This window comes from Aplidium turbinatum, chromosome 12 (genome assembly GCF_918807975.1).
Source record: "Aplidium turbinatum chromosome 12, kaAplTurb1.1, whole genome shotgun sequence".
In the NCBI taxonomy this organism is placed as follows: Eukaryota; Metazoa; Chordata; class Ascidiacea; order Aplousobranchia; family Polyclinidae; genus Aplidium; species Aplidium turbinatum.
In genome coordinates this window covers 24,539,472-24,566,895 of record NC_137483.1, presented here as the reverse complement: position 1 = coordinate 24,566,895, position 27,424 = coordinate 24,539,472, and the positions used below count along the sequence as shown (strand labels likewise).

At 40.0% G+C, this 27,424-nt stretch overlaps 1 protein-coding gene across 1 annotated transcript in view; it reads right to left on the bottom strand.

Annotated features, from left to right (window-relative positions):
- The window catches only part of LOC145780709 (uncharacterized), an 80,800-nt gene that overhangs the window by 17,461 nt on the left and 35,915 nt on the right, over window positions 1-27,424 (bottom strand). Inside the window, exons 16-26 of the mRNA XM_082592329.1 lie at window positions 24,254-24,372; window positions 21,395-21,585; window positions 21,018-21,093; window positions 17,659-17,813; window positions 17,023-17,182; window positions 16,816-16,947; window positions 16,192-16,362; window positions 14,147-14,279; window positions 13,517-13,589; window positions 2,389-2,571; window positions 512-737 (exon numbers count right to left, since the gene is read on the bottom strand). Of these exons, the coding sequence (XP_082448455.1) occupies window positions 512-737; window positions 2,389-2,571; window positions 13,517-13,589; window positions 14,147-14,279; window positions 16,192-16,362; window positions 16,816-16,947; window positions 17,023-17,182; window positions 17,659-17,813; window positions 21,018-21,093; window positions 21,395-21,585; window positions 24,254-24,372 (1,619 nt within the window). The remainder of the gene's footprint in view (window positions 1-511; window positions 738-2,388; window positions 2,572-13,516; window positions 13,590-14,146; window positions 14,280-16,191; window positions 16,363-16,815; window positions 16,948-17,022; window positions 17,183-17,658; window positions 17,814-21,017; window positions 21,094-21,394; window positions 21,586-24,253; window positions 24,373-27,424) is intronic.

Genomic DNA, 27,424 nt, shown 5'->3' with positions numbered 1-27,424 from the left:
TGGAAATTGGGAAAACGTCAATCTGATGCATTGTCGTAAAATGATCTGCGACCCATTGTCGCATCAAGAAAGTAACGTTGGCTTTCTTGTATTTAATGAACAAGATCCGACAGTTATTTAGTACATCCATATAACCCATTGTTGACAATTGGAAACCAGCCACTTCATTTGTTGGTTATTGGTTATGTTCAGGTTCATTGCTAATATCACAGTTTTACCACGTAAGTGTACTGCATGTAGGCTACCGGTACTTCTAAACATAGTACATTAGTACAGTATGCACGAAAGAAAATGACTTTTTAATTTTGTAAATTGTTTATAAACTAAACGTCTGAAAAAAAAATGATCAGATTCTTCTTATGGCCCAGTCACAATAAGGAATCCAACTCAGGACCTTGGAATGCAGATGGCTCATTTTACAATAAATATCACCATGGCAACCAAACTTACCAGCGTTAATTGAGCTGGTGAACAATACATTCATCGAAAAGAAGTCGTCTTACGTCCCTACCTCTTGGAGGTGTTGTACAATCCGTGACGACTGCAGACCATGCGTTAGGAATCTTTCCCGGGCAATTGGCAGTTGCCACTGCTGCCACAGACACGTGGTAGATGGTGTTTGGGCGAAGATTGGCAATAATGTGTCTAGTATTTTGCTTTTCTACAACTGCGTAGTCCGGTTCACCGAGTGGTTTTGCATCTCTTGAGGACAGATGAATCGAAATTTGAACGCTGACCTGCAAAACAGATTTGGTGAACAAGAGCTTTAAAAAGCAGGATCTGCACAAATGCCCCTGAAGCTAGCTGGACTTTTACAAGCAGCAACATTTATGTCTTTTGATGACTGTGGCTGTGCTGAGAATAAATCACGGCCCCGTTATTGTTATAGTCTTATAGAAGTAATAATGCTAAAGTAAAACTGCACAACTTTTGTAACTAGCTATTTCTCTTCAAATTCTGTGACTTGATGTAAAGCAATGGGAAAGAAAACGTCCTGCGAGTGCTTTAGCTTGCCCTATTTTTATTTGTAATTTTGTCAAAAATTAAAATAAGAGCATAACCATAGTTAAGATTTTTGAACGTTCTCGGAGAAGAAAATGTTTTCATAAAACAAGAGGACATGTCTTCGAAATAGAACGTAAAATGACCCTAATTTAGAGTATCATGTACCTCCTAAGTGACAAATCTTATCGTTTCTTTTCTAATTATTAGCTCCCTTTGTCGGTTGAATTTAAACATCATCGTGTCTTGATTAATTAATGGCAATCGCTTTGGGATTAATTTTGAAGTAAATTTGTCCAACAAAGATTGATGACAACCTACAGTATTTTAAAAAATACTTGCACATGAAATTTTGAAAAACATCTGACAACATGCGAATTAGCTTCCGGTTAATTTTCCGGTTAGCTTGCTCTTGGCATTACTTGCTATCAGAGATGGACATGATCTTGAAGATCACTTTTATTTTGGTGATTTTGATCTAAAATCACTTTTTATGTGATCTTGAAGAACAATAAGATCAAAATCACTTTAAAATTGAAGTTTACTTACTAGATAGAGGCATTTTTTTAAAAACTCGTACTGTGCAAAATAACTAGTGGTAATTAGCCAATTACTAACATTAAGTCACTGTTAATATGATGTGTGTCCAAGAAAAGTCAATTTGAATTTTCAATACTTTTGTCAGTGTCGCTATTTCAAAATTTAAAAAGTTTTCTGAGTCGATCAATAAATAAGTCCACTTCTTATTGTACTATCTGTTGACAAATGATTAAAAAGTGATTCAAGTTTGTTCACAATTTGTTTTGTGAATTCCCAAGAAATAAACGTATCGTATACAGGCTTGAGAGTTTTTTTCTCGATCAAATGCTTTGGGAAATTGAAAACCAATAAATTTCTATCATCTTATTTAGTCGAATGTAGGTATAATGTTGTCGCAAGATTGGTACAAGCTCAGAGAAATTATCTAGAAAACACGAAACGTGTTCAATTGAGGCTGAAACTGACTGACTGGACCTTGAATCAAAGAAACATGTAACCAGCATCAAGTACAGGACTCCACCTAACAATATCATTGAGCATAGAAATAAACTTCAATGAACCTTGTGTATTTATAGTTTATACCGCATGGTAAGCGCTGCAGATTCTTGGAAAAACAAACGCTTTGGCCTGGGTCAAAAAAGATTGAGAACCACTGGCCTACACCTTTTGGGTGGCAGGTAGTTGGACCTTATGTAATATATTTCTAGAAATTTCTGGTTAAAAACTATGAACTATGCAAACGAAAATCTGCTGCAGCAGAGATTCTTCATTCAATTAAATTAAATATTATCCATTTTGTATCAGGTGAAAAATCCTCCCAATGATAACGACTTTATAAAAACTTACATTGAAGTAGGAAATTTCACTTGATAGAGTGGATTCATATGTCCAGGTAACGACACATCTGCTTTGATTTAACATGAATCTCGACATGACATTGTTTGGTGGTGGCAAGTTTTCACGTCCAGTTGAAAAGCTTCTTGCCCCTCGTAGCTTCGGACTCGTACAATCACGAAAAAGTGGAAATACCTGATCCAACAAAAACACCAACTTAGTAGCCTACCGGTATTCAATGTTCTACTTTTGTAGTGAATTTTACGTAAACTGCTATGGCACTGCATGTCAGAGGAGACGTGAGACAAGGTTGGGTTGTTTCAGTACCATGTCAGGGAGGGCCCTGGCTCACCGCCTCAGGGGCCCCACAAATAATATACTTTTTTATTTCGGCAACAATATGTTTTTAGTTGTTAAAGTTCACTGCATGCACTTGTCCATTGAAAAGATAATTTAGGCCTGAAACCAATGAGATGCTGGGCCATCAAACCAAAACATCTTTCCATACCAGTGCAGTGAGAATACAACAGTCCCCAGTGCCGGATTAAGGGGGAGGCGTACTGGGCTGAAGCCCAGGGTCCCCACTTTTGGGCGCCCCCACTTCAAAGAATAAAATATATTAATTTTTTTAGTTGCACAGCTGGTGATCGCTGCTTTAATTCGTATCTCAAACAAGCAGGGGCGGCTCGCCCATATGTGCTGCAGCACCCCTGCCCCGCCACAGTTATTCAATTTTTTTTAACAAAAAACATATTCATTTGCTACTTTCATATCCGGAAATGGTAGGGATTTTTTTTGAAAAAAAATTCAATATTGGAAACACGGCTTGCGCTGTTTTTTTCTGGGTAGGCAGCTGGGTTGGCTTTATCAGATGGTCAGCTAGATATGATGCAGTCAGTGCATTAAACAAAGGAGTGAGATCATTTTAGCGCTTGAAGAATTGGCCTCTGAGGATGCTCAATCTCGAGAGAGCAATGTCGAAGGAGAAGGATTTGTAAAAAAAAGTTGAAACAACTAGAGACAGCTATTTTGCTTGAAATGTGGAGTGCAATTTTGGAAAGGTTTCAAAAAACAAACCTGTTCCTTCAAAAAAGTGGATTGTGTTTGAATAATGAAGTAGAGTTGTTACAAAGTCTCATGAGCTTTGTAACAAGACAGGCATGGGTGTGCCTTAACCGTTTCCGTACGGGCGTCGGGCTTTTCCGCTCAACCATGCACCAATGGAGAATGGCCTCTTCCTCCTCCTGTGAATGTGGTGCCGAGGAACAGACCGCAGACCACATCATCAATGACTGCTCCATCTTCAAGCCACTTAACGGAGTGGAAGGTCTGCGTGTCATGGATGATGAAACCAAAGACTGGCTGCTCTCTAGTAGCCTTCCAGTGTAGTCCGGGAACATCGTGAATCTGGGGTGGTAAAAGGATAGACCCTCGGCCCCAGACGCTCACACGACGACGACGACGATGACGATGAGCTTTGTCAAAAGCAAAAGATCCAACTTTGAAACGTATGAAGAAAAAAGTAAGAAGTAATGTGGATCCAACACATACGCAGGTTCTTCAAAACGAATTCAAACCCAAAGTTATGGGCATTTTGATGAGCTCTCTACAGAGCCAACGTTTTTTTTCCCAAGAGATAAATTTAGAGTTGAAGTGTATCTTGCCATAATTGACAAACTATCTGCAGAACTGGATAAGCGTTTGAAAGCATTCCGTGACGTCGAAAGTAAGTTTGGTTGCATTTTAAAACTGACGGATCTTAGCGCTAACGAGGTTCATCAAGCTACTGTTGCATTGATGAAGGAATGTCCCATGGATTTCGAAGTTAATTTTTCAACTGAAACAGTTCATTTTGCAGAATTTTTCAAAGTGAAAACTGCAAGAAACTACACCTCTGAACTACTCCTCTGCAAGAAACTTATACTTTCATACAGTTCAACAAAAAAAGAAAGAATTTTATAAATCTAAATTTGAAAAGCAAAAGTTTACTATGAAAGCTACTTGGCAAACAATCAACAATCTATTAGGTAAATCCCAGTCTAAGACTAACCATGGCATCAAAATAAATGATAGTACAGTCACTGACAGATTAACTATTGCAAATCACTTCAATGATCACTTTTCCTGTGCTGCCCATTCCCTTACAAGAAAAATTCCCAAATCAAATACAATATTTTCAGCATATCTTGATTTTCCATGCTCTGAGACAATTTATATTTATCAAACTACTTTGAATGAAATTAACAATATTATTCATGCTATGCCAGCAAAAACTAGCAGTAGCATCGATGAAATAGCCTACCATCCATAGTTGTAAAGTCAACCCCAAACAATATACTGCATGCTTTAACTCATATATTTAACTTATCTTTAACAAGTGGAAAATTCATAAATTCATTTAAGTTGGGGAAGGTGATACCTATCTTTAAAAAGGGTAGCTGCAAAGATTCAAACAACTACAGATCAGTCAGCCTACTAGGCCTACCTGTTTTTTCAAAGATATTAGAAAGAGTCATGTACAACAGATTATACTCTTTTTTAATTAGACACAAATTTTTCTATAACAATCAATTTGGTTTTAGGAAAAATCATTCCACAAGCCATGCTGCTTCAATGCTAATAGAAAGTATCACCAGTATACCCAATGGCAACCATCTTGCATTAGGAATCTTTCTTGATTTAACTAAAGCATTTGACACCATTGACCATAAAATATTGCTAGCTAAATTGTATCATTTCGGAATAAGAGGCGTGGCCTATGACTGGTTCATGAGTTACGTGAGTAATAGAAAACAAAGAGTGGTTTTCAATGGCACACTATCTTCTAATGTTAACAACATATCTTTGGGTGTCCCACAAGGGTCTATCTTAGGCCCCCTTCTATTTCTGATTTATGTAAATGACTTTCCTAACTGCCTTCAACATGGAACTGCAATTATGTTTGCAGATGACACCACCATTATATATATAAAAAATAAAACCGTTTCTACTGTGTATGATATGGCAAATCAAGAGCTTGTATGCATAGATCAATGGCTATCAACAAATCGATTGTCTCTAAATGTCACCAAAACCAAACATTTATTATTTTCAAGTCAAGGAAGCAAGTCACTATCATGCAACCCACCCTTGAATATTCGAAAAAACAACATAGAACAAGTTGCTTCAATAAAGTTTCTGGGAATAATTGTAAACGAACATTTGTCATGGAAATCTCATATGGAAATCTTGCTTCAAAAAATAAGATCAACACTCTGCGTGACAAAAAAAATTAAGCCTTTCCTAAACAAACAAGCACTTCTCTCCATTTACCATTCTCTAGTTGAGAGTCAGATATTATATTTTATCTCAACGTGGTGTCATGAAAACAAAACTACATTGCAAAAGCTGCAACGTACATGCAATAACTTTCTTCGTATTGTATTTGACATTGATCGCAGAGAAGGCATAAAAGGTGTAATGGAACTCAATAATTTAAAATCAATTTACCACATGAAAAATACAGAGATTGCAACTTTCATGTTTAAGTATTCAAAAAAGCTACTTCCCACAACATTCAATGATATAATTATGTGTAAACAATCAAGTAGCCTAACCACAAGAAGTAACTCTCTTTATATTCCTATATATTACAGAATTAACACTTGCAAACAATCAATACGGTACATGGGGCCAACAGTTTGGAACAAGCTTCCAACTACTATAAGAAATGAATGTAAAACTGTAATGTAATGTAAAATGGAATGTAAATCAAAAATAAACAAGCTAAATCTTCCTTGAAATAATCCTATCTAAGTATTACATACACCAAAGGAGGAAGACAAGCACTTTCACGTGGTCCCCCTTGTCAGTAACATACGAAATTATATAAAATACGTATGCGAAACGAAGCTTGTCAAACAAGAGCTAATGAGACTGTTCAGCGCAGGGTGGGTAAGGAAATGCCCTTCTCAGGGCACGGCAGTGCTCGCACTGTCGAAAAGTACCGACGACCCACCGTACTGCAGCTGAACACCGAGGGCATCACAGCCAGCAAGCTCAACACCATCGAGCACCTGGCCACCAAGCATCAAGCCCTCATTATCCTCTCCCAGGAGACTCACTGCACATCTGTGGATAAGTTGGTACTAACCAACTTCACACTCGCAGGCGCAACCTGCAGCAGGAAACACGGCCTCGCCACGTTTGTCCATGACCGGCTGAGCTGGTCCTTGGTTAACCAATCCCAAGCTCAATCGGAGATCGAGTGGCTTTGTGTAGATGTAGCAGGCTACAACATCGTCAATGTCTACAAGCCCCCACCTTCGCGGATAACATCAACAGCCATCCCAGTGTTCCCCCACCCCAGCCTCTACGCTGGCTATTTTAACTGCCACCACACTGACTGGGGCTACAACTCCATCAACAACGACGGAGAAAGTCTGGCCGCTTGGGCAACCAACAACAACCTCGCCCTCTTATACGATCCTAAAGGGCTCACCGAGCTTCCACTCCGGTCGTTGGAACACTGACACGAACCCAGACCTGGCTTTCGCAAGTGATGACCCCAATGATCGCCAGCCGGACAGACGTGTGCTAGAGAAGTTCCCAAGGTCTCAACATCGACCCTCGCTAATCACGCCCCCCTTGCTTGCCACACCTATTGCCCAGCAAGCCTGTCAAGCGATGGAACTTCAGAAAGGCCGATTGGAAATACTACAGCTTCCTCACAAACGACGCTACGCAGTACCTCCCATCCCCACACACCATCAAAGTGGATGAAGCCTACCAGGACTTCTGTGATGCAATCATATCTGCGGCAAAAGACTCCATCCCGCGAGGTCGACGGAAAAACTACATACCTTGCTGGGATGTAGAGTGCGACAGGCTCTACCGCGACTTTCTCCGTTCCCCCAGGGCACAGCCACCACCAACTCAGCAACAGCCCTGCTGGCAAGATTGGATTCAAAGAGAAAGTAGCGCTGGACAGAAGCCATAGACTCAATCGACTTCACGCACTCCAGCCGCACAGGTTGGAGTACACTCAACAACCTCACTGGCAGATTACATGCCCCTCGTCGCCAATGCCCCATTTCAGCTAATGCCATCGCCTCACAACTTGTGAAAAATGGAGTGCACAGAACAAAAGACCATGAATTAGACAAGTCCGTCCTCAAGGAAATGACGGACCTCTGGAAGGTCCCAACACCTGTCGAGGGCAACATCTCTGGTGAGTTTACCCCAGAAGAATTTGCCTCCGCCCTCCAGCACCTAAAGCCAGGCAAATCCCCGGGCCTTGACCACCTATGCCCGGAACTAATACTCCAAGCTGCCCCCTCTATGAGGTCCTGGTTAAAAGACTTCCTTTCCTGCTGTTTGCGCCACCTAAGAATTCCCAGAATCTGGAGAAGAGCCCTAGTGGTTGCAGTCCCAAAGCCGAAGAAGCCCCCAGAGGATCCGAAGAGCTACCGCCCCATCTCTTTGCTCTATGTCCCCTTCAAGTGCTCGGGGGACTTGTCTGCGCCCGTGTCGAACCGATGGTGGACCCTCGGGAACAGGCCGGCTTTCGCCACGGAAGATCAACCGTGGACCGGGTCGCTCTGGTGACGCGGGACATCGAGGACAGCTTCTCGGCAAAATAGAAGGCCGGCGCCGTGTTTGTCGATCTCACGGCTGCCTACGACACTGTATGGCACAGCGGCCTTACCTGCAAACTACTCCGTCTCCTTCCTGACGGGCACGTGGTCCATATTATTATGGAACTTGTGCAAGGCCGCGGCTTTGCCCTTTCCATCGGTGGCGGCCGACGAAGTAGACTACGTCGACTCAGGAACGGCGTCCCACAGGGCTCTGTCTTGGCTCCCCTCCTCTTTAATACTTGCATCTGTGGCCTTCCTGACACTGTCTCCAGGAGGTATGCTTACGCGGACGATCTGGCTTTCCTGCATCCGGCCGGAGATTGGCGGTCAATGGAGAGGAACCTAAGCCAGGACATGTCAACTATATCAGCATATCTCCAGAAATGGAAGCTACAGCTCAGCAAGGCAAAGACAGTGTCAACGGCCTTCCATCTAAACAACAAGGAAGCAAAACGTGAGATCAACATTATTACCGATGACGAACACCTGCCCTACTGCGCCGAACCCACCTACCTCGGCGTAACCCTGGACAGGTCACTCACGTACCGACGACACCTGGAGTCACTGCGCAAAAAAACTATCTGCGCGCGTTGCACTTTTGAGGCGACTGGCGGGTTCCGGCTGGGGAGCTGATGCGAAAACCCTTCGCACAGCTACCTTGGTCCTCGTCCATTCTACCGCTGAGTAGCCTACTGCGCACCAGTGTGGTGCCGCAGCTCCCACATTCGCCACATTGACACCGCTATCAATGACGCACTACGCACTGTGACTGGATGCAAGCGTCCCACTCCAACGGAATGCCTTCCCATCCTTGCAGGCATCCAACCTGCTGAGCTTCGCCGTAAAGGAGCCATGATTTCCCTTGCTCGTCGCGCGCTGGACCCCGACCACCTCCTCCACAGTGCATTCCAGCGCCTACCTGGAGAGTATCAGCGACTGAAATCAAGACGCCCATTTGTGCCCGCCGCACGACAGCTTCTGAACAACGTTGAAGATCTTGGAATAAGTGCGGCACACTGGACGAACTACACATGGAACACGGAGTGGCAAAACAACATCTCCCGACTCCGTGATTTCCTTCCCGGCGTCGATCCCCACCCTCCGGGAGTGTCCCTTGCAGGACTTGCGTGGGTCCGGCTTAACCGCCTGCGGGCCGGCGTCGGTCGCTTTCGTTCAGACATGTGCAGATAGGGCCTGGCTCCCTCACCGGGATGCGAGTGTGGCGCCACAGACCAGACAGTAGATCATGTCGTCCATGACTGCCCAATCCATCAACCACCACATGGAACGCTTGGACTGAAGGCCCTGGATGACGAGACTGTCGAGTGGCTGATGACATCATGCCCCAACATATAGTCCGGAAGAACAGCTCATACGACGAAGAAGATACACCAAACATACTAATATATATTTTTTTTGCCCAGCAATGATAGACCAATGTGTGTAGATTTATTAGCAAAATAGTAAGGTTGTAAGTAGGCTACTCCTACTGGCTTTCTGGTTCTTGTGTTTTTTGTCCACAGAAGTTCTACAGAGTCTGCAAAAGTTTTTCCATCCTCTTTGACCAATCGCCATCTTTCGGTGAAGCGGTGGCCATATGCTCCAATCAGTTGTTTTGTATCAATATCTTGGACTGGATCGTCATGCTAGTATCGTCATGCGTCATGCTGTTTGTTTATCTATTTTTTCTAACGTAATATGCCAAATTTTTTTCACTTCTATGATGGTTTAACGTGTAAAACATATGGTAACCCAAATTTCTCATATTACTGTGACATGCCACTACTACATCCCAGCTGGCGATGCCTGTCATTTTTGCATTAATTCAACGTTTGCTAACGTTGGATCGGTGTGGAGGTGACGAGTTTAGCTGACTGGGGTATAAAATTATTGCTTTATCAACGCAACTTTATATCAAAGCACGCTTGACATCTTCAAGACATAACTTCCCTGGGTATAATGGAATTTCCGCAAGATGATGATGTTGTATTTGCTAGTTTGTTTTATTTGTTTTTGTCATTGATTCGTATCGTCAAGTTGTATCTTTCTTGTGAGTCGTGCAAGGCCTGGTGCGTTGTGCTTGAAATGGTTTTGCCCGTGGTAGGATTTCTTTGTGGGGTTTTCTTTGCCTGCCTTGCTCTTCTTTGCTATGTACTAAACGCATCGAGACGTGTTCCCCTCACGACCATCAGCACTCTTGATAACGCACCATGGCCGGTCTTCATAGCAACTGTCCATACAAATCTTAAATATATCAGCTAAAGCTATTTGGGCTAATAAAGCTATAGCCTAAATGTATGTTGTTTATTTTATATTTTATTTTTTTGTAACAATTTCTTTTTTTTATTTTCCCTTTATATCTTAAATTTTTCTGAAGGTGTTGCGACCGTGCCAAATTTCTCAACTTAATAACGTACTTCGGTCACAAGCACGTTTTAACGTTCGCGTTTTGTCGCTTCTACCATTTTCTCGACCTTTGCCATGTTGACGTGTATTGTTTTTGATATGATGGTCAGAAATAAAAAACAACTGAACTGAACTGCTGATGGTGGAAAAGAAGCCTCAGAGAACCCTGATAAACACAAAGTGGAAGACAGTGTTAAGCTCAACATGTTCTTACTTCTAAGGGAAAACAGGTGCGTTGAAACCTTTCCCAATGTCTTCGTTACTCTGCGAATGTGTTTGTGTATGATGGTCTCCACCTGCAGTGGAGAAAGATCTTTTTCAAAATTAAAGAGAATCAAAAACGAAGTTCGAAATTCTTCGCAGCAAGAGCGAGTTTCGAATCTTTCGCTTCTAAGCATTGAACACGATTTTTTGGATTCATTGAATTTTGAAGAATTGATCAGCAATTTTGCCACGAGAAAAGCAAGAAAGCGTCCATTTTGAGTTGATATGAACAATTCTTTAGGGCAGCAAACAAAATAACTACCGGTGGCCTATACTCCTATGAATATGATTCTGTTTTTATCGTGTGAAGCTGACAAACAATTCACAGTTCTTACATAAAGTTGCGCCCAAAAACAAACGTTTAGTTTTTTTGTGAAACGATTAAGCTTACTTTGATCGCTCTGTATCTCAACAGTTTTGAGTTTAAGTATTCGACACCATTCACACCAAGCACTAAAAGTTTACTGTCATTGCTAAATTTGCTTTTCAACCAGAAAACAAATCTTTTCCGAAAAAATATTGTTAAAAATTAACCAGGTTTTTCCTCACAATTTTCTTGGGGCAAAATTGTTTGTTTTGAACAGTACAGTATTACACAAAATAAACATGTTATCGTACAGTGCATCAATAATCGCCTATAAGCAATTTGTATTGAAAGTGTTGCCACTAAAAATTGAGGAGAAAGGTTCGAGTTCACTTTGAACAGTGATAGCCTATCTCACAAACGGATACGTTTGTTGATCTGGTCTAAAATGACTGGTTTTGCTTTTAAAAAGACAACTAGAGAACAGTGGCGTACCTAGAGAATAGTGGCGAGAGTTTGCGCCCCTCTAATAAAGTCAGCATTAAACGAATTATGTCATTTTGTTGTTCTAAAAATAGTGTTTCTGTTTAATCGCTTTTTTCGATCCCAATCGCAGCAAAAGCACAGTACCAACTACACAATACACACAACTCGGGGTATGGGGGCGGAGCCCCCAGCTGCTGAGAAATGCTTTTAGCGTCATTGATCGATAACCTTTTTAGCGAAAAATGTCACTTGATAAGGGCCCCCACTTTCAGCTCCGCCCAGGGCCCCATAAACCCTTAATCCGGCCCTGACAGTCCCTGCTTTTTAAAGCCACCTCGGGAACGACTGGTTTTGGGTTTATTAAGCGGGTGGACCTATGAAGCCGGACACGATTTTCAGTCACTCCTATACATTCTCCAATTCCAGACCGGACCGAATTGGGATTAATATCGGGTGGGTCTATTAACCGTGTGTAAGCAGGTCTATTGCATTAACCTACTACACTACTGTATGATCATACACACCATACTCCGGAGTTGAACCAATCACGTTTTTTCAGGTCCAATTACATTGCAATTAAATTGCTCTAAAATTTTCAAATTATAATTAAAATTTACTAAATATTTACTACTATTTACTAAAATTTACTATTAAATGAAATTAATTACACGCATCAAGTATAAAAATTAAATGTTTCAAGCTTTATTTTTATTGATGATTTTTGTAGTATGGTAATGATCAGACTGTGAAAATTGTCTGCACCAGTAAGTTCTTTTTTGGGGTAGGCCTACAAAATTTACCAGCTATCGAAAAAAATGTTTTTGGTGGAGCTGCTGCTCTAGTTAGGCTTAAACGTAATTGTAAAAGTGATTGTAAGTTGGACTAAACAATTTTACAATTATAATTAAACAACAACAAAAATTTTCAATTAAAATTACATAAAATGTGTAATTAATTACATTCAATTGCAATAGTAATTGATTCAACTCTGCTGCAAGCACAATCCACACCATAGCCTATGGTTTGCGTTTCATTGTAAACCATGACGATGCCATGACAACCACATTGAAAAACCTGCTGTTCTTCATCAACCGCACCAACATTCTAGTTCTAGAATCTACAAAGTACAACAATTTATTTTAAGTAAAGTTGAGATCTGATGAGCAAGTGTATGACGTCATAAAATGGCAATCCAGAAGCTTCCAAAAGAAATACTAATGGTTAAACAACATGTTTATAAAAGTAACTACGGCAAGCTGGGTTGGTTCAAAGAGGTTGCCTCAAGGTACGTGAAAGACTATACAAGAGCACAACAAAAGCTTGAGAAAAGAACATGGGCTGTAAATGAAACCGCATTTTACGTCTTACACAGAAACTTCATAAAACCATCGCCTTCAAAATATTGCTTCGGTAAATTTTTAAACAAAAGTCATGAATTGTCAAGCAATCTCGTTTTCCTCTACAGCCAGAAGATTGATGGCCGGCTTCAGAACAAAAACTAACTCCAGGTCTGGTAGTCTGGAAAAACAATTGGCTCAAATAAAAAAGCGCTGCTCTTTTTGACCAAACCTAAATAATTTTAAGGTAGTCCTGAGTAGGTCACACACAAACAGTCACCATTTGGAGTCACTACACAGAAAGGTGTCGTACTGGCAGCATCGCGCTGGGTGGCCCACGTTGACTCCGCCGCAAAGAATAATTTAGATATTGACTGGATATTAGAATGAAAAATAGTTTTATTTTACTTTTTAAGTATTTAAATACTTTTTTTGTTTAGAGTGAATGAAGCCTTATTACTGATATATTGTACTCGCTATCGCCACTATCTGCTATAACATTTTGTTACTTATTACTGATGTTATGTCACTGTTATATTCTGTACAACTATCTTCCAGCAGCAGCAGCAGCAGCAGCAGCAGCTTGTTCTTCGGTCGTTTCAACGTAATCCATCGTTCAAAGGTGACTGGGTTTTATGCATGGATAGCTTTCTTTAATTATCGTCTGTGAATGTGGTGATTTCCTGGAACAAGTTGAGTGGTACACGAGCAAACACATCACTTACTTGGACACGATAGGTGGTGCTTGGTTCCAACCCGGTCAGTTGCGCGGCATCCACACCAGGACCGGTCTCCATGCTGCAATAAAAAATACAACTATTGTTGAGAAGACGTTTCTCACTTAGCATGAAGAAAGTCGCCCTCTTGTTAAGCGCTGATGCAACAAACGTTGTATCGTGATCGAAAACCATACTAAACCATTGAATATTTGAATGCATCGTTTCAAACTTAATTGAAGCTTTTTTTAGTCTTAATTGAAGCAAATTATTTTTACAAAGATCTCTGTTGAAGTTGTTGAAAAACTAAAGATGAAAAGTCTTGAAAAAAAGTTGGGACTAAAAATCCATGTTTCAACCCACTGAAACTTTTAGAAGATAAAGTTCTCATCACACTAAGCCTTCGGCACTAACGAGAGTAGGATGTCCAGTTACTCCACTCTATCGGCTGCTTTTCCTTCAGCAACTACGCCCACTCAATTTATACATCCTGGGTAGCAGTGAAGGGTGTTTAATGACAACCCGCTTAGCCGGGAGTCGAACCGGGATTGCATAATTGGAAAGCGAGCGCCTTATCCGCTGCGGCCTCCCACTGCTAGCATGTATGGCACAGCAAATAGACGCTGAGATGACACTCACTGGTCTTTTCCGTCGACAAGAATTCGATGCGGGAGTGAAGCGGCTCCTTCGATTATTTTCCATGAAATCATCAGCCTGGTTCCATCGCATTTGTTCTCTTTCGAGGTAACCATAGACTGGGCAGCGAAACGCTCTGAAAATAAAAATAATCAATGTTGTCCAACATGTGACCTTTTAACTGCCACGCTTCATTTGATGTATTTTCTAGAAGTTGACTTAAGGAAGGCTTTGATTTTGAGGCGCTGCATTTTGAAAACATTAACTGCGAGGAAAATGTCAAAACATGAAAGTTGTTGTACTTTTAACGGTCTTTTCGAATATGTTTACAAATTTTGCAGTGATTTGGCATCTGGTAGACGTGACCTGCCACATAATCTTTACTTGTCGAATGATGTTGTAAGTGGTAAATATGTTTGCTCTGCTGACAGCTTTTGTGTATAAAATTTCGGCCTGCCAACGTACCTTGAAATTTATTTTGAAGCAGAAAAGTTTGAAATTAGAGGGTTCAGATCTAACACGAATGTAGAGATTTTGCTTATCTGAATGCTGGCTTTTTATTTAAAGGGATAATTTAAAGGATAATTTAGGCTTTCTGTCTTTTGGTTGTTGAGAGACTCTAAGTCTCTAATTAAAAAAGGATAATTTAGGCTTTCTGTCTAATCTAGGGGTATGATTTCCTACAAAAATTTAACAAATGAAATGGAATATTAAACATATTTTATTATTAATCAAAGTTACAATTTTGCTATTCGGGGAATTGAGAAAAATATCTAACCAATTTAGTTCGTTGAGACGGGTGTCAGATGAGCGACATTCTCCAGTCGTGAATTTTACCTTCTCGTTCTGCAGTTGTTCAGTCGGTTCTGAGTTCTGAGTGTGTGCCTTTTTCAATTCCCCGTTTATTTCATAATATACCGGTAATACCTTTTTATCAGTAATAGCCTATCGTGAGAGTTATTAAAAGCAAAACCGGTTGCATAGTTGTGTCGCTTTAGAAATACAGATGTAAAAACAGAGAGAGACTGTTCACCAGGCATTTGATAATAAAATTAATTTGCGTTCTTCTGGTGACTATTTACTAGGTTACCTCGTGATGTTAAAGATGATAACTAGCTTTTTTTCCGACGTTTCGTCAGTCAGCACGACTGACTTTATCAAGGTGGCTAAAACAGGTTAATACAACCTGTTCAGCAACGATGGCACAACACAAAAACATACTGATAAAATGAGTAAAGTAAAGCAGCAAGAATCAGAATTAAAACACGCAACAAGATACCTAGAGGTTAAACTAAATGCAGTAAATGCCTAAAACCAGTAGGCTACTTCCCGCAGCGTAAATTTATCTATCTATTGGGCCACTGTCAAGAAACGTTGAAAAGACATCAGACAAGACAGAAAGCAATGGGAACAGGTTGTATTAACCTGTTTTAGCCACCTTGATAAAGTCAGTCGTGCTGACTGACGAAACGTCGGAAAAAAAGCTAGTTATCATCTTTAACATCACGAGGTAACCTAGTAAATAGTCACCAGAAGAACGCAAATTAATTTTAAAATACAGATGTGTTGAGCTAAATTCTGTGTGAGTGACATTGGTTAAACAGGAAGCGTGACCTAAGTTTCGTGAGAACAGAGCTTAGATTTTGAATTTGCAGCGTTGAAATGCATTTTGCAATTCTGATAAGTTTCGGTTAAATGTTAAAATATAAATTTGTTGCTTAAAAACATGGTACATGTTACACGAACAACCGAAAGTGGCAATAAAAACATTTTTTTGATCTTTAGCTTTACGACTGATCACTTGCTCTCTTACACATTAGATTTCAGTCTTTTTAAGTTGCTATTGATTGTCGAGTCAATGGTGGATGTTTGAAAGTTTAGAAGCCGTGGCGTGGTTGACTTTTAACAAAGATGCAGGGATTAGGATTTTCTGGGACTAGTATGTTGCCTCGATATATGTAGGGCGTTGGCTAACATACCTGTATATCAAAACAAGCCTTACTACATGGCAGTGAGACTTGGATTGGCCAGGAGACACAATAGCTTACCTTCACAAACTCCAAAAGCATTGTTGTCCTGGTTCCGACCAAACACAGCCGGCCGGCCATCGGCTCTGCGTGCTACTCTCAAGCAGCCATCAGGGTTCGGTTGACGGTCACTATCGGAAGCCCACCGAGTGTAATATCTTGTCGTATTGCTGGAAACCCAATAACCACCGCCTTTAAAAAAAGGTTAAAGTTGATGAAATGTTTTTATAGCAAAGTATTCGTAGTGTATAGATTGACTGCCGCGTCACCCATATATGGATGACAGCCTATTTTTCATGTCATTTTGCTATGTCATTTGTATTTTGGTCTGTGGGGCTATTTTTGGAAAATAGGCTTGGCAGTCATAGAGCTATTCAAATAACTTGTCCGCTTCTTACATGTTTGGTTTCCTGCTTCCTGTCGCCTGTTGCATTGCATCTGTGATCGCAGTGTAATTTATAATTATTCCAATGGGCGCAATTTTTTTTATTATTCTTGGTTCATAGGTTTGCAACAACACCTACAACCGATTGAAGGGACTTATTTTAAAACAAGTGTAAATGATGTAATAATGTTAAACAATTCATCTTGATGGTTTATGGATTGTTTCTATTGTTTATCCGATAGATTTTCAAATTTACTTACCAGCCATAGCATTAATATTGAGCATAACTGCGTGGCTCGGTACCACCACCAGTGCGCCTCCCTCGTCCTGACATGATGTCACAGATTCAGCACAAGAGCGAGCCGGTTGTAAAAAGTTCAGAGATGATGTGGCTGAACAGAGATCGGAAAGTTACAGACGAAAAAGAAATGTTTAACAGCGCATCAACCCTTCACAGGCCTACTTACGAATATCTGCATAGAATGGTCTGCTCATTACCGGACCATCAGAGTGCTTGTTTCTCGCCCGGCAAACTACTCCAATGAGAGAAGTTCCTTTGCAGTCCACGCCGTACATTGTAAGGCTGCGGGAATTACGATATTCTGAAAGCTTTTCCAACTCACCGATCTGCAACATATGGAGAAGATTCAGTTTCCCAATCATTCCATTGAAACTCACAGAGACACAACTTCACTTGAGCTTTTTTAGTTTAAGGAATTTATTACCTTTTCACATAGACGTGTTAAATACAAAACAACATAGGCTACACATAGAAAAAAGTTCTCCAACCTTCTATTTTTAAACTCCTTCTTGGAAATTAGTTAGCCTCCAAACCGTTACCTAAAATTTTCTTGAATTCATGTAGGCCAGTGTGAGAGTATTTATCCGATGTTTCACTAAAGTGCAAATTGTTTGTGGCTACTGGCATGGCCTGCTGGTCAAGACCATGGAAGATCACATAAGTTAAACTAATAATGCAGACAAATTTAATAATAAACAAACGTGTTATGTGTCAGTGACTGCGTAAAAAAGTATTGTATGTGAAATGTTCAAAAGGGTTGAACAACGCAAAAGTAATTTCAGGTCAGAGTATGTCAGCTCACCACAAACTGGCTGTGATCTTGTGGAAGATTCCCTTCGCCAATGAACTGCCAGGTTATTCTAGGTGGAGGAAACCCTTCAAATGTGCAAGTGAACTTCACCATGTTGTTAATGATTGGAGCCACGTACTGGGTTGATTGGTGAACAACGGGTGGACCTACGGGAAAAGTAATGGCGATAAACCCAACATTCATGGTCAGTTAAATTCAGGAGATGATACATTCACTTATTGGTTTGCTTAGCTTAGAATTCAGGAAAACTAAGAGGGTAACCCAAAGCTAAAGTTACGTCGCCTTGGTTGTGCTGCTGATCAGAAAGTTAAGGTTTTAAAATTTTCAAACCAAAAATTGTTTAACCATATATCTCAAAAATTAATCAAGTTTGGCCTGTTGAAAATGCCTCAAAATTTAAAAATTGCACAATTTAGTGCAAAGGGTTAATTTCATCAACCACAAATTGTTCGTTAACTTTAATATGGCAGAAATAACTTATCAATACGACTGTAAAGATTGTGACGATCAATACGTTCACTATTCGTCGTTTCCCAAAAAGAAAAACTTAGGCCTGGAGAATAGCAAATTTTAGTCAAATTTAGAAAGGAATTTAATTGTGGTCATTTCAGTCCAAAAATTTTCGAAATCGATAAAGAATTCGCAAAGACAGAACAATTCAAAGAAACCCATATCAAGAATCCAAGCCTGCGGTTGCCGCATGTAACAAACAAGCAATTGACTCGCCAGCCTCAGCTTTGAAAGAATAGGGATGAGGAAAGTAAATTATTATCCAGTGAAGCAATTGAAGTACAGTACGGTTGAAAATTTATCAAACAACCATTAGTAAGCCATGTGGATTAATTTTTTTACATTCTATTGTGAAACATCTTGTTTGCTGCCCATTATCAAATCGGTTCAAAGTTTGTCCTAAAATTTTTTGTTTTAAATTCAGTTGTTTTTTAAACTTTTCTGGATTAGTGTGTGTTGTATCGGTATAAATCAATTTAACTAAACCAGCGCAAGAGTTTTTAATGATAATTTACTTAGTTTTTGACATAAAAATCGAACGTTGGCCAGCAATCAAGCCTAGTCAGTTTTTAAGCAGGGCTGCCAGACAAGTTTGGATCAATCGCACTTAGCCTAAATCGACAAAAATGCTTTTTTTTTTCTTGCTTTTATTTCAATGCGAAGTGTTTGATTTTTTTAATTGAATTTAAATTTTGTTGCATTATGTCAGTGGAAAAGTGACAAAAATTGTCATAAATTGTTATTTTGGGCTCAAACTTTGTAATGATACGTCTGGATTTGATTTTTGTTAAATTTCGTCTGAAGAAAACATTATTGACCTATTGTGTTATTCGGTTACACTCAATTATTTCTGATTTACATTCTATTCAATTTGTTTGTCAAATTATATGGTCACATTGCGCTAGTTTCATGCAGCCTAACAGGTACCACTGACAGTCACTCAGCCATTTCTTTTATGACAGAACAATAGGCCTAGGCTATACCTTTTTTTTAAATTGTGATTATTTTTGTATTGTAATGCAAAGAAATTTATTCTCACACGAGTCAGTTCAATCATATATATGATTGAACTGACTCGTGTGAGAATAAATTTCTTTGCATTACAAGACATGTAACCGAGTCGTTCATATCAAGCATTGTTGTGGGTTTGACACCTGTCAGAAGATACTTCATTTTCTTGATTTTTGTATTGTAATACTGTTACTGAAAATGTTTTTACTCGTAGCCTTGAACTATTTATTGGCTTGAACTTTTCTTGGTTGCACTGAAGTTTAAACGCCCTTGCTACAAGAGTTTATTGATTTCAAAAGTTTTTCCTATTTTTAATCACCCGGAATAAAGTTTATATTTGAATAAAACCACAGGACTTCACTTAAGGATCGCAGCAGCACATGATTTTTTTTTTCTTTTATTAATATTACTGAACATCAGCCTATCTTGTTTCAACGTAATTTGCCGATGCTTGACATTTGTCACATTAAGAACTGGGAAGCAGCTGACTCGATGACTGATATAGTCTTTTGCTGCTTCCTGTCTGTTGTGGTATTTAGATAGCTATGGTACTATTTTATTCGTATTGTTTATAATTGTACCGTACTATTGTCGCAACAGACGAAATAAAAGGTTTCTCTCTCTCTCTCTCCCAGATTTCCAAACTAGAAAATATGTCGCGGTATTAAATTGGAATGCGGGATTTTAGGACATTTAGAAAACTAAGTTACGGTCAATAACATTCAAACAGAAAGTGGCCGTAGTTGCAGTTGGTAACTGATTTAAAATAATAAGCTTGGAAAATATGATCTATTCCTCGTCACTGTAGCTCTAAAATGATAATGGAACTCATCCATAACAACAGTTTTACTCTTAGGCTTACTACCGGAAGCGGAAAACTTAGTAGGCTGTGGCGTCTCAAAAATGATGTTTCACAGGGGTCAATCTTGGCACTTCTCCTTTTCGATGTCTGTATGCACAACCTACCATCCACATTCTATCACATCTGACAAATATGCATATGCAGATGACGTGGCTATTTTGCAAAAACTAGAAATCATTAGAAACGACGTTGAGCCAAGACATGACGACTATATCAGAATACCTCCATGAATGGAAACTGAAGCTCAGCGAAAGTAAATTAGTGACGGAAGCTTTCCATCTCAACAACAGGGAGGCAAAACGTGACCTGAAAGTGACCATCAATAGCGAGATCTTCCATCTTGTCCAGAGCCAACATATCTTGGGGTAACACTCGACAGGTCACTCACACCCCTTTGTACCAGCTGCCATTGAATTAACACAACTATTCAGTGATCATACCACCAGCGTAGCAAATTATATGAAGGGCGCTTGGAGCACAGCATGGCGTGCCGCCGACACTAAACTCCATGGTTTTGTACCTCACCATGATAGCATAGCAGTACTGGACGAAGCTACACTCACCTGGCTTTCCATCAGCTGCCCTGAAATCTCAACAATTCTGTGTCACACGAACGACTCGCTCTATCAAAAGCCTCGTACTTTAAAAATCAAGCCATACAAATCAGATGATAATTAAAGCAATTTATTGCGTGTTGATAAAACTACCTGTTACTTATTACTTTTTTAAAAAATTTCAAAAAGTCTGACAATTTTTTTTTAAAAGTCTGGCCACATGGAGCTGAAGTCGGACCGTTGCAAATTAAGGAGTTGAAGTCGTATCTTGTTTGTCGGACTCCAACTCTCCTAAGTAAGCCGAAACAATCTTATTGCTTTTAGTTTGAAATTTTGATTCTGGAAATGGATTGCTCTTTCTTATTATAAACATGAAAACTGCAAGTTTGATAGTAGCACACTTTAATACTCACCAAATATTTTAATTTCTATCGTGCGTGTTGCCCCGTCTGCTTTGCAAATGTACGTCCCGGAGTCGTTGAACTTTACCTAAGTGACAATAAACATTTCATTTTAGTGCATGGTTCCAACAGAGGCAATGATTTGTGATGAGAAACATGTCGGCAATTTCCCTACTTGGAGAGAAAATAACGTTCAACTGGCTTCACGAAAGGAACTTTCACATTTCTCACCAAGAAACATGTGACAACCCCTCATCTTTAATATTGCTTACAATTGGTCATATAAAAAAAGGAAGTACCTTTCTACACACAACACCTTGAAGCATAGCCCGTGCCATTCTTGAAGCTTAACAAACTTGACCAACGCATCATTCCCATTGAAAACTTACATTCATCATCTCCAAAACAGCAACAACTCGTCCATCAAAAGTCATGTTGCTTTGAGGTGGTGGCTCGTTTGTATCTTCTCTCATCCACGAAACTGTAGGCAAGGGACGACCTGTTGCTATGCAACGGACAGTTACATTCGATCCTTGCAGGTACTCGGCGGGAGACGTTGGAAGTGTAATGTTTGGTGGAACTACAATAAATAGAAGATTGTTTGCGTGCTGATGTCCTAACTGTTGGAACTTTGCATCAAAACCATTAATTCAAGCTTTGCTATAAAAAATCCAAGCCTTGCTGGGCATGGTCGGACACGTTGAACCTTGGTAGTCCAGCAAGCTGACTTGCAACTTCCACCTGTTGCAGAAGCTCTGACTTACCTAACAAACTTTCGTTTGTAAGAATAAAGTGTTCAAATGACACATATGTTTCTATACCTTCAGCTTCAAGGCCAAGTGGGTATTCCATTCAGATTTAGTCATGTTTAAGGAATACAAAAAGATTTAAACAGAGCAGTAGGCTACGACATGGAGGCAGGGGCGGCGCCAGCCAAAAATGAGTGGGGTGGACAAAAATATTTCGAGGTAACATGCTGCCGTACAATATGGTCACTAAGATTACCGATTGCGAAGTGATTCACTGCAGCTCGGTTGTGAAATTTATTGAAAAATAAACAAAGGAAATTGAAAGGGGGCAAAAGCTTGTTTTCCATTGAGCGCACTCTAAATTATGAACAAAAGAATAGAATGGGGCCAAACGCTCCCATACATTTCCTATATGCGGTCCATGGAATTGCTGCCTACGATCTTGATGTTAGCAAGCTTGTCGTTATTTTATGTCATGGAGCTGCTGCAATGATAGGCGGCGTCATAAAAATTTATTGGGTGGCCCCTTAAACAGGATTAAGCTCTGCAAGAAGCTTTCCCAGTCCGAGGATAAAGATTCAATCAATTTTAAAAATCTTAGCTATTACCCAATAATACCCATAGCTATAGGTTAAGAATCACTGCACTAAAGTTTATTTTGCGCTCGCAGGTCAGCTTAAAAGCTTCCACCAATTTTTGAAGATCAGTGTTATCGGCAATGTCTCGCTCACTGCTGATCTGCACCAGATGTTCAAGTCTTTGTGATGACACGGTAGGTCGCAGATAATTGTTTATTGTCTTAACTTTGCTGTGGATACGTTCACAAGACGCCACAGTTATGGGCAAAGTAGCAAAAATTTAAAACAAATCGCTGTACAAATGATAGGTCGTTTTGTCCACACAATTTCAAAAGTGAAGACAAACACAATTAACCACGCGGTCTTGGTCAATCCAGTTTGGTGCTTTTTAAATTCTAGTTTCCACTTGTGACAATTATAGCTGATTTCAAAAAAAGAAGATCCTATTGCTGCTCAACCTGATTTTCATCGAAATTATAGAATTTGACTAAATACTCAACTTTAGGCAAATTTGATGGAGACATGTGCGTGAAATAAAATGCAGCTGCATTTGACATTAATTCACAAGCTTGATCCGAGTAGCCTAACGCTTTTTAAGTTCATTTAGCATTCTGTCAAAGGGTAAAGAAAAATCTCTTCTTAACTTTTCTGCAATGGATTCTGATTCACTCCACGGAAGACTGTTGCAACCTATCAATAATATCTGACCATCTCGGAAATGGTTTGGTGGGTAGCGGCATCGCTTAGCCGGCGTGGTGGTTTCACTGGTAATTTGATTTCTATCTGCAAACAGCGATGAGTTGAAAACCAATTTGTTAAAATCTTCCTCTGAACGCAGTGAGTCACATGCTCTTGTCAAGTCGTTGATAGCAGCAACCCCAGTGGTGAGATCTATTTCTTCACTTTTTAAATAATCTGAAGCCTGTTTATTTAACGAAAAGCATTTATGAGGAATAAGACTAGCAGTAACAAATTCAGTTTGCTTGATGCGGAACAACAAACCAGTAGCTACACCATTACCTTCGTTTGACATTTGTCGGAACATTGACAGCAGTGCTGGATATAGGCTACATTAATAACAACATCCAGATCATCTAAACCTGCAGACCATCTAGTAGCCTATCAGATAATGAGTGCAATGCAATTTTTCCAGACATGATTCCCTCCTTTTTCAAATGCTCTTTATACAAAAAATGTCTGTTGGAAGAACAGTCCATAAAGTGGTAGATGTTACCAATTGTTTTAAAAATTGTTTTGACTGTCGCTAGTCGCTACGTTTTCAACACTGTGCTCAAGCACAAGATTTAATCGGTGTGCAAAACAATGAAAATATACCGACAGTTTGGCACCCGCTGCAACTAGGTGTTGCTGTGCACCGTCATCCTTGCCTGACATGTTGGTGGCCCCATCAAAACCTTTGCCTATTACAGTAGGTCTTACAAAGCTTGTGTCTCAGCTGTGATAAAAGCCATCACCTCAACATGGTAAAATTATACTACAATCAATCAATACAACAAAGCGATAACAATGAAGATTCTTCATTTCTTCTTATGTCAATGCTGCAAAAGTAATTCATACGTAAGAAGTTGAAATTAATTTATGACGCAGTCACTAGGCCCCCCTAACCCCCTGCATACACCCCCCAAGTTTTCTCATCGGATCTCGACGAATTACAAAATTGACCTTAAATAGGAGTGGGGTGGACATGTCCACCCCAGTCCACCCCGTGGCGCCGCTACTGCATGGAGGATCATTCAAGGTTCGCTGTTTTCCCATGACAATGTTTGAAGCAATTCATCATTGTACACCGACAAAATACATGGGCAAAGTGATCTACTTTGACGTGCTCGTACATTAAATGCAGATTTTATTTGTTTTTAAAACAAACGTAACAAAATGTTGGCAAGCAAACACAACAAACCTCTCACTGCGTTCACCACGATCTGGCTAGTTTGGCTGATCCTTCGTTCATTCCTCATTATGAAGCATGCGAGATTGTAGGTACCGCTGGTTCGTATATTGCTTATAGTTTCTGTAACCCTAAAAGAAGCAAAATCCTTCAATAAAATCAAAAACATTAAATCAACCTTAGATAACACAACTGAATATGTTTCTGAACAAACAAACTGCTAGTCCAAAATTTCCTTCATTTAGCAATATCGCTATCTATGAAATGTATCAACGCGCGCCTTTGCGACTGATGCGCGATGATGCTAATGGCATGGTAGATATAGTGTGGTTCTTATGGTGCAGACTGGTTACTGATGTTGTGATGGTGCTTGAACAATGTGGTGTCGGCTGCGTACTGCATAGCCGAGTGGTGAGAGCGCTGGAACGGCAATCGAAAGGACGCCGGTTCGACACCACTCATGAGCATGCAGCTGTGTCTTTGGCAGGACACTTGAAGGCATGCCTGGAAGTGGTCACGAAGATTGGCTTCCTTTCCTTCCTGTCCACTTCATCTAAATCTTCAACCACCAGGTGTAAGCTTGGATACGACAAACAAGAAACAATGTGGTGCTGATTGGTTGGTGTAATGGTGCATGGGTGCCAGTCGAATGTCAAGTCTCATTACTACGAAAAGAGATACTGTTTAGGTATTTCATTGCCTTGCAAGTATGTAATTAATGTGCAATAACAAACTTATGCTTTGCACGAGAATCTCAACATGTCACAACATTCGTACCTTGCACATATTTGCAACAATTGATTACGTCATCCTGCACATAATGAAAAATCGAGTATTTCACAATGTAGATACTAACGACCTGTTTTAGCCTGATGCTGCGAGTTCACTGTGATAATAGCGAATTGCACTAGCTTTCGGAACACTGTTCCCTAGTCATGTGCTTTGACAAATGGTATTCACTGTTCAGTTTGCGGCTGTTGAGTATCTGTGTTGTTAGTCGTTATTGCTGTGAAATTTGGTTGAATCAATTGAATAGATTAGGTGATTTTACGAATGGTGTTGAAGTCGGTGAGTCGTTTTTTGGTGCTGCTTTTTTGTTCGGCTTGAGGTTGCTGTCTGTTGAGTTTCTGTGTTGTTAGGCGTTATTGCTGTGAAATTTGGTGGAGTCAGTTGATTAATAGATTACGTGACGTAGTTCTTCTCTTTCGGCACGGATGTTGATTTTTGGATTCTCGCTACATATGAAAATAGCCTCTTTAAATCGTAATTCTACCGCGTCGTTTTCTCTGGCAATGATTGTAAATTCAAAGTCGGCGAGACACTGTTGTTGATGATTAAAGACCGAACTTTTATATGAGCTATAAGGTGTTCTTTCAGGCGGGAGTGGGCGGATCCTGCTGCCTATGTAGCTTTTCCTGCATTTCTTGCATATGATCTTGTAGACACAGTTCTTGGTGGTACACATGTTGTCGTTCCGTAGTTGGCAGTTTTGTAGCCGGCAAGGTTCAGATTTTTGTGGTTTTTGAAGGGCGTTTCGAAGGGTTCGTGGAAAGAGGTGGACTGGCAAATCCAGGTCTTTGAAGACTTTCTTTACTTTACGGTCCGCGTCGTCGCTCATAAAAGGAAATTCAAAATGTATTGAGTTATATGGTGTCTGGGGAGTTGTCTGTTTTGCTGGTGTCGTCATCGTCTGGGTGGTTGCTTAAAAAAGTCCTTGGGGTATCCGTTGTCCTCGATCGTCTTCTCGAATTCCGTCAGGTGTGATGTTACTCTAGTTGGTGAGGAACATCTATCCTTTTCTGTATTTTGTTTAGGAGTATGGTCTTCTTGGCACTAGAAAAATTGCCCGTCGGATAATTGCCCGTCTTTGAGTAAGAAATAGCTGCGAAAAAGTCCAGCTGTGAGTCTATATTGAACCATTGTTCCACTAATAGTTTAAACTTAGCACCCAGCTGTGATAAAAGACGTGATAAATTTTAATCCACAAACTCCAAACTAAATGAAAAAATGCTTCTAGGGAATATAAATATCAACTCTCTATCTCATACCGACAAAGGTACACAGCTTTACACTGAGTTCTGAGGACATTCTTCTTTCAGATTCCACTATTGTCTCAAATTTTGTCACCCCAAAATTGTGACCGTCATAAAAAGTAGGCGCGGAAAAGACATTCTTGTAAATAAATTGCAATTTATGTATCATCGGAATAAGACGAATAAAATTGGGACTACGATTTATTGGGAGTACAGTGAAAGAAAATCTAAAAGTTGCATAGCAAGATTACACACGAACTCGCATATTCACAATATTCAAATTTTAAAGAAAGTAAATGAACATACACATTCATCAGGTAAAGCTTTTGTGGAAGCAAAACAAGCTTTGAAAGATGAGGTAGTTTCTTCTTACCAATCATGTCGTGCCTCAGTTTCTGAGTGTGTTTCATCTCTAGACGAATATGCACTTTCCCAAATGCCTAATTTAAAGCATGCAATCTTCCACCTGTTCCGACTGTAAGAAGCGGCTATGATATTCCATTGCAATTTCAAAGTCTTGCTTCAGGTTCAAGATTTCTACAACACGATTCTGGAGTACATGATGCTAATAGAATATTAATGTTTACATCAGATGAAGGGCTAGAAGATCTCAAAAAGTACAAGAACTGGGCGGTTGATGGGACTTTTAAGATCGTTCCAGACATTTACCATCAAATTCTTACTGTTCCTATTCAAATCGCTACTGTAACAATTTCACGAATATTTGGCCTTTTACCAAAGAAAACCGAGGTAAGATATGGAGCGGTTTATGCCAAAATTAAGGAACTTGTTGGTGATGCTCCAGAGCATGTGACAAGTGATTTTGAAAAGGCTTCAATGAATGCAGTAAAACAAGTCTTCCCTGGTGCTACTCATAATGGCTGTTTCTTCCATTTCTGCCAAGCTCATTGCAGAAAACTTTCTGCCATAGGAGCAACCCATGAATACCAAAATAATAAAGCGTTATTTTTCTGTTCTCGCGTTTGTTCCCACTCAAGAAGTTATTGAAGCTTTTGAGGAACTCTCCGATGATGAATAAATCCCTCCTGAATTTTTATCCTATTTTAAATTCACCTATATAGGAATTAAAAGGGAAGCTCGACAAAATAGGAGGAGAGACCTCCGCAATTCCCCATTGCTACTTGGAATG